The 7507-nt window shown below is 49.7% G+C and overlaps 1 protein-coding gene across 1 annotated transcript in view; it reads left to right on the top strand.

Moving 5' to 3' along the window:
- The first annotated feature begins 2570 nt into the window (after positions 1-2570).
- SIAH3 (siah E3 ubiquitin protein ligase family member 3) overlaps positions 2571-7507 on the top strand; it is a 70717-nt gene continuing 65780 nt past the window's right edge. Inside the window, exon 1 of the mRNA XM_010854650.1 lies at positions 2571-2750. Within this exon, the coding sequence (XP_010852952.1) occupies positions 2616-2750 (135 nt within the window). The 5' untranslated portion in view covers positions 2571-2615. The remainder of the gene's footprint in view (positions 2751-7507) is intronic.

Genomic DNA, 7507 nt, shown 5'->3' with positions numbered 1-7507 from the left:
CAACTAGAGAGACCCCACTCACCACTACAGAAAGTCTGTGTGCAGCAACAAAGACCCAGCTAGAGAAAAAAAGAACATAGCGAGAGTCAAGTCTGTTCTTATCATGCCCAGTGCTCCCATGGGTAAACATCCATGGGGGAAAATAATTCACAGAGCAGAAAGGAAAAACATTATGGAAATAATCACTCTTCCACTAAAGACACTCAATAGGCTCAAGAATTGAGAGGCTGCTTTGAATCAGGCACTGGGATGGATTCTTCCAGATACATCATATCTTAGTCTTCCCAGTAACCTTGAGGGAGAAATAAGTTGCTATTATCTCTATGCTACAGGAGTGGGAACTGAGCCTCAGTGAGGTTTCAGGAAACCTGTCTGAGGTTACCCAAAGGGAGAAACAAACTGCATAATAGTTCCATTCTAACAAAGGATGTAGAAAGAGAAAGTTTGGACCTTCTGAATTACGAACTGCGTCTTTAAGGACTCTATGGGAGTATATGCTAATTTTTATTTTTATATTTTTAAGGAAGACAATAAAAGAATACTGAAGGTTTTCCTGCTAAAAGCTTGTTCTGGAAAATGAAAACCATAGAAAAAGAACTCCAGAAGTACAGACCAGCAACTCTTATTTATGAATCGTACAATGAACAGGGCTTCCCCTGTGGCTCAGCAGGAAAGAATTTGCCTGCAATGCAGGAGATGCAGGTTCAATCCCTGGGTCAGGAAGATTTCCTGGAAGAGGGCATGGCAAGCCACTCCAGTACTCTTGCCGGGAAAATCCCAGGGGCAGAGGAGTCTGGCAGGCTACAGTCCATGGAGTCGCAAAGAGTCAGACATGACTGAAGCCCCTGAGCACATAATGAACACGTTGGTCCAGGGACTCATATCCTATAAAAGTATCACACTGATGAGGTTCTAATCAGTTCAAATGTTGTCATCTTCTAACTTTGCACCAGTGCAATTATTTTAGAAAGTACAGTTTCCATTTTAATGGGCGCTTGGCTTATTCATTTCTGAAAACATTGGTTTGGTTTCAAACTCAATTGAAAATGAACACCTGGGTTTTGTCCTGGTTTCAGGAAACCCACACATTTTTTTTTCTCTCTATACTTTAATCAGTAGCTGTTTTAATTGCCTTACCAGGTCACAGACGTCACTGTCCCAGCTGTGTGTAAGCTTTACCTACATCACAACCCAAGCACGGCAGCCCGAGTGGAGCGAGAGCCATTCAGGAAGAAGCAATGTGCTCTCACACTCTGGGTGTAATTCACACCCAAGCCTGATACTCACCCAGGCTCGCTGGGTGCAGGCTGACTTCCCACCGGAGAAACAGCCAAAGAGGATGGGAAACACAGCACACGCCACTCTGCTGCGTGAGCCCCAGAGAATGACCAAGTCATCAGAGCTTGTCCGCCCCAAACTCTAAGACTGCTCATGTACTACTCACAGCCTTTCTCCCCAAAAAAGTAGGTGGGCTTAAGCACCCCCAGCAGCCCAGTTCTGAAGAGAGACAGAGTGCCGTTTGAGGACTGGAATGCCCTCTGCCTGCTCCAGCACAGAAATGTGCTGCTGGCATTCACAGAGACAAGCAAACGATGTGGTATTGTGGTATGTGTGCTCTTAATCTCTATTTTAATGTCTCCAACAATCTAGTGGTTAATTAGCAATTTGCTGCCCACCAATATGCAAATGAATGACAAGCAAAAGCCCTCCGCATCTGTAATTATTTTGCTGATTTACAAGCCTCTCTCCTCTCCCTGTAGCTTTTCCCTCTGTGTGTGCATTCATGCACCAGGGATTTCATTATTTTTAGAAGCATACACTGTACACTTTTAAGCTTTAATACTTTCAGGCTTCAATAATTACAGTATTACGGATGTACATACACATTTCCCCCCCTCCAACTCCAAATGCATGTCAGGAATGCTTTTCTCTTTGATAAAGACTGGAGAGTAAGATTTATCAAGCGGCTGAAATCCAAATCGCAGAGAGAGTCAGAGCTCAAGATTGAAAGATGCATGATTCTGCCGCTGCCAAATCCTTATCTGGAATTGGAGGAGTCTTGTAATATTTGATTTTCTCCCAAGCAGCTCTGGTGAATCAGAGCCACGATCTGCCTTATCCATCTGCCTACTTTGGAGCTGGGTGTTTTACTATTTGGCGGTTTAAATGCTTCACGTTTTTGCCAGCGCATTAAGAAAGGCTCTCATGTTAAATTAAGTCAATTAATAAATGAGACACATTAAGCAATCAATTTTGTCAGCCTATCTCCCCGGCATTATGTATGGTTGGCTGTAATCACAAGATAAATGCAATGTGCTGATCTATGGTAATGTTCAATAATACATTCTCCGCCAGGCTCAATTCATCAGGGAGTTTCGGTAGAGGAGGCATTTGTTATTGGCTGTCTCTGCACCTCAAGGATAACATTTCTGTCCTTTTGATTGGCCGCCTCACTGCTGCAAGATTCTAACCGTCTTATTTTGATGATGAATATGAAGGCATGCTAAGCCGGGCTGGAGCGAGTGTCTCAGAGGCTGCGCGCCTTCCAGAGCCCAAGGACTTAACGGCTTCCTCCGCCACCTTCCTGTGCCAATCATCACCCAAAAAAAGTTGTGATGCTTTTCTTCACCCAGTGCTTTGGGGCTGTGTTAGATCTCATTCACCTCCGCTTTCAGCACAACAAGGCTAAACGGGTGTTCTCCGCCGCCGGGCAACTTGTCTGCGTTGTAAACCCCACGCACGACCTAAAGGTGAGTGGCTGGCTACCGTTTGATGTTCCCGTGGCCCGTGGCTCGGGTTCAAGTCCTTCCTCTGCAGGGCAGGGGGGCGGGGGCGGGGGAGTGGCGTCAGGGACCCTCCCACGGAGCCCGGGGCGCTCCAGGCAAAGGTCATCCCTCTGCTACATAAGGCGGTGTTGGGCACCCGGAGCCCCGCGCTGGGCTCCTTCTCCCTCTCTGGGTGTGTGGATGCTCTCGCGACGGCGTGTTTCCCTGCCTGGCGGGGGAGACTAGAGTCAGCGTCTATTTCTTTTACCCCACGCTGTCAGCCTAGGAGTCGGAGGTGGGGGTGTGTGTGTGTCAGAAGTGAGGGTGTTGAAGGGAGTAGGGGGCGTCCCCCTCCCTCTCCCAAATACTTGTGGGCAAGTGTTTAGGAGAGGGTTTGAAAAGTTACCCACATTGCAGGCTGTCCCGTGTGCTGGAAAGGCAGGCAGGAAGCACACGGATTTCTGAAGCCCCCTCTGCTCCTGAAGTAGCTGGGCTGGGCGGTCGCGAGACGGGACCCAACCCTCCCACACCAGACAGGGGTCTGGGAGCTGGGGAGGGGGCGCTTTCTGCAAAGTGTGTTTTCCCTGTGCTCAGACTCAGCCTGGGGGGTGCGGGGCGGGGGTGTCGGTAGGAGCTCGTCTTCTTTGCATCCTGAGAGCTGGATGCGCGATGCGCCTGGTGTATAAAGACGGGAGCAGGCAGATTGTTTCAGTAGCATTGTAATGAACCCCGCTCGGAGCCGCCACTGCTGGGATCACTGCAGGCGCTGCAGCCCTCTCATCTCTTTAGGTCAGCGCCCTTTAAGAGGACAGCCTCAACACAGGCTCGAGGGACCGCTCTGCATCCCCAGCCAAGATGACGGGGAAATGAACCGAGAGCCGCTTGGCTAGGGGAGGAGGGAAGATGGGCAGTGGGGGCGGTAGGGGGCAGTGCGAGGATGCAGCTGAACTCCCCCGCACCCCAGTGTGAAAGTCGCAGCCGCCTGGGCTCCGTCCCAGAATAAACGATGGACTCGTTTGGGAGTTGCTCTCATTATACCCGAGGCTGAGAGAAGAAGGGGAGGTGGGGGGAAAGGGCATCTGTGCCTCTAAGCAAAGGAACAGTCTCTGCGAGCATAGATCTGTCATTCTGACCACTGCTGTGGGGCAGGTCTTATTGCTTGTTGCTCATCACTTTATATACTCCTGCAGTCAGACTCTCTTCAACTAGAGCCCTGCAGGCCAGTGCTAATGGGTACCTCCTCGCACCCCTACCCCAACAATTCCTGGAAGTCCCCAGGAGGGCCAGCGGCCTGGAGCCCCTGGGGCCATATGCCAAGGCCCTTCCTGGATGGAAGGGTGATGGCCTACCTTGAGAGCACCATGGTGCTCCGGACCTAGGAAGTGATTTTCTGCAGGATCCAAGCTGTGATGAACACCATCTCAACTGCTCTGCCTCTCTCCTGCTCTGTCTCTCCCCATCTCTTGCTCCACCCTCCCCTCTCCCCCTCATTCCACTGTTTCTTTTTCCCTTCATGGCTTACTTTCATAAATGGGAATTCACCCCCAGTCATCCTTGGCAAAGTGAGTGTATGATGTACGTATTAAAATATGATTCTGAATTCCATTTTATGACTACTTTTGAGACCGCCTTCAAACTCCCATTATTTTGTCACTTTACATTTGTTTCTTCCCTGTGGCAAGAAATTCTGTTTATTCCTGCTTTGCATTTTAAAACTTTTACAAATTGTTTATGAGACTTAGTGTTTCCAAAGTTTCGATTTATATGGTTCGTTGGCTACAGCTGATGATGGAGGGGAAACAGGGTGCTAAGATCTTGGTAGGAGATGGACTGAAAGTCATCTGTGCTTATTTCTGTGATGTCAGCCTGGATTTTGACAGGCAGTCCTGCTGCCCAAACCCAGGAGTCCAGAGTCAGGGTTGGAGACCTTAGGTCAGTGCTGACCAGCTCTGTGACCTTGAATGACTCAGTGTCTCTGAGCCTTCCCTTCTTCATCTTCAGAATGAACCAATGAATCTCTAGCCTGCCTCCTCCGTGACTCTGTGAGGCTGTGAAGGGATACTCAGGGTAGATGGGCTTTATTAACACTCCCCTCCACCCCCCAAATTATATTATTGCACGTCATTTGTAGGGTTCCATTAGGAATTTCAAAAGTTATTACTTAAAGCCTTCAGCCAACTTAGAAACTATATAAGCATGAATATAAAACTAGGTGACACATGCTTTTAGAGGCTGTTTTCCATGGCTCACTTTGTCATGTACGTACTCATTTGACTTTTTATTTCCCATAAAAAGCCACTTAGAGATTCTGCTCAGATGAGTGTCCTCACAGATAAACAAATCAAACTGAGGGATGCTTATGTTACCAGGGGGTACGACAGGACACACAGCATTTACAGAGGCTGTGCCAGGTACAGACAGACCTCTGCAGCCCAGGATGCCTCTGTGAAAGTCTCATCCATGCTCCAGGTGGCCCAGCAGGTAAGTTCTACCTGCTTCTCCAACCTGAGAGCTAACAGCTTGGAGCTTTTTTTGGAGCTTTTAAAGGCACAATTCTCTAGGAACACTGCTGCTCCATCATGAATATTAAGAAGTGTATAAAACCTCAAAAGAAAGTGCTCCTTCCAACCATTCCTTTCCAAAGACAGGCCACGGAAATATGCCTTGGATGTAAAAAGCTGAAATCCACGTAGGAAGAAAAAGTCTTTTTTTAAAGAAAAAAAAAAATAGTTGTGGCCATGTTAAACCAGGATGGCTATTGATCTGCGGTGCTTCCCCGCACTTTGTACAACAGGCCGGTACATGATGTGGTGACCACGGACACAGAGACCGCAATCCCGCTTTCAAGTTTCTAGGTTGTGTGTTGCTCCCAAGAGGAACTGGGAAGCCTGTGTTTTTCTTTGTGGAAGCATTTTTACACTTTGTCCTTTCCTTTTCTTTCCTGAGAATGCTAGCAGTACTTCGGGATCTGAGGCAAGTGCTGAGTTATAATCAAAAACCACTTACTGAGCAGAGAAAACCGTGTATTTACCATGCTTCTATAGGTCACCTTCATTCTCAATCTCATTATGGCGCTTTACTCAGCAACCTGGGATTCCTTCAAGCAAGCTTGTTCTAGAAGCTTGCTTCTAAGTGGAGGCAAAGGCCTTCCCAGGGAATGCAGACAACCCAGTTAAACCCATTACACTCCTTAAGTCCACCCTTCTTAAAAGGGGTGTTTAGAGTCGCTGGCCTGAAATAAGAGGTTCTCCTTCTTCAAGAAGAATCCACTGCAGAGCTGGCTCCATGGACTGCAGACGGCATCCTGTGTTGTCCTGTGTCTGTCTGTCTCTGCCTGTAGAAGTGGCTCCTTGAAGGGATCAGGCCCCCCAGTTCTCCGTCCCAGCCTGTGGAAAGCGACCGCCAAGGAGCTGGTGATCTTGCCTGGCTGCCGTCTGCTTCCTTGCTCATGGAAGTCACTGAAATGTGGCCCAGGGGCTGCACCGAGCAGGGTGCAGGCTCATGTCCTGATTTAGCACCACTTTCTCCCTCCTGTCCTTCGCTTGTTTACAAACCAAGAAAGCCTTTCTCTCCCGGCTCCTCTCCCATCCACACTCGCTGCTTGGACAATGACCTGCCCCGGCAGCCCTCTCTGCTCCTGCCCCATCTCCAGCGGTGCCCTTTGAAGAGTGGACTGGCCAGTCTGTGCGCCCCGGCCTCTCCAGGGAAGGGTCTGCAGTGTCCGCTGGAGCCCCTCTGGGGTCAGAGCTCAGCACTTCCCAAGCAGACTGGCACTGAGCCGGGGCTGGCTAGGAGACTTCCTCCCTGTAACCACAGCACTTGATAAACCAGGTTCTGAAACAAGTCTTGCAAAAGGCTTTCTGGCAAACTTCCCAAAGGCCCTAACCTCCCTACCGCTCCTGGGAGGCCATTCATGCCTCCATCCAGTGGGTCCAATCCCCAGAGCCCTTTTCTGTTGTAACCCGTTAACCTTGAGTCTATAGACAGACACACACATACACACACTCAGAGCCATGCGCACACACACAGTGGGCGGGACATGCGGGACAGTGTGGGCTTTAAGTGCCCGTGCATGCTAAGCTGCTTCAGTTGTGTCCGACTCTTTTGTGACCCCACCAGGCTCCTCTGCCCATGGAATTCTCCAGACAAGAATACTGGAGTGGGTTGCCATGCCCTCCTCCAGGGTCTCTTCCCGACCCAGGGATCAAACCCAGATCTCTTGCATCTCCTGCACAGGCAGGTGGATCCTTTACCACTGGCACCACCTGGGAAGCCTAGCAGACACTAAACCCAAAATGAGGGCATTTTAGTACCAGGACTTGCAGCATCCACCTGCCTCTCATTCTGAGACCAAGCCATCTGGATGGATGTGTGCTGAGTGACAGTGGGGATGGGGTAGGGGCTGCATGGAGTTGGGGGAGGGGATGATTAAGGGAGAACCAAGGCAAACCTCACCTCAAGCGCCTCCACTGTTCAGGAAACCTTTGGAAATCCCATTCCGGCCTCAGGGCTTTCACTAACTGACACAGCACGGCAGGCAGCCGAAGGGAAGCTAAAGACCTGGATGTTGTTTTTAGAGATGTAAAGGCGGCCTTGGAGTGTTCAGCCTGAACGCCTAGTTTCCGGCAGTTCAAGATGGTTTAGTAGCCGGCGTGTGGGTTTCTCAGCTCTTCCTGACACAGCCACCTCTGAGGGTCCCATCCCCCATTCCCTGGACATGTCAGCATCTTCCTTTGCTGTCC

The sequence above is a fragment of the Bison bison genome, unplaced genomic scaffold (assembly GCF_000754665.1).
Source record: "Bison bison bison isolate TAMUID 2011002044 unplaced genomic scaffold, Bison_UMD1.0 scf7180017864345, whole genome shotgun sequence".
NCBI lineage: Eukaryota > Metazoa > Chordata > Mammalia > Artiodactyla > Bovidae > Bison > Bison bison.
This window is presented reverse-complemented; position numbering and strand designations above follow the sequence as displayed.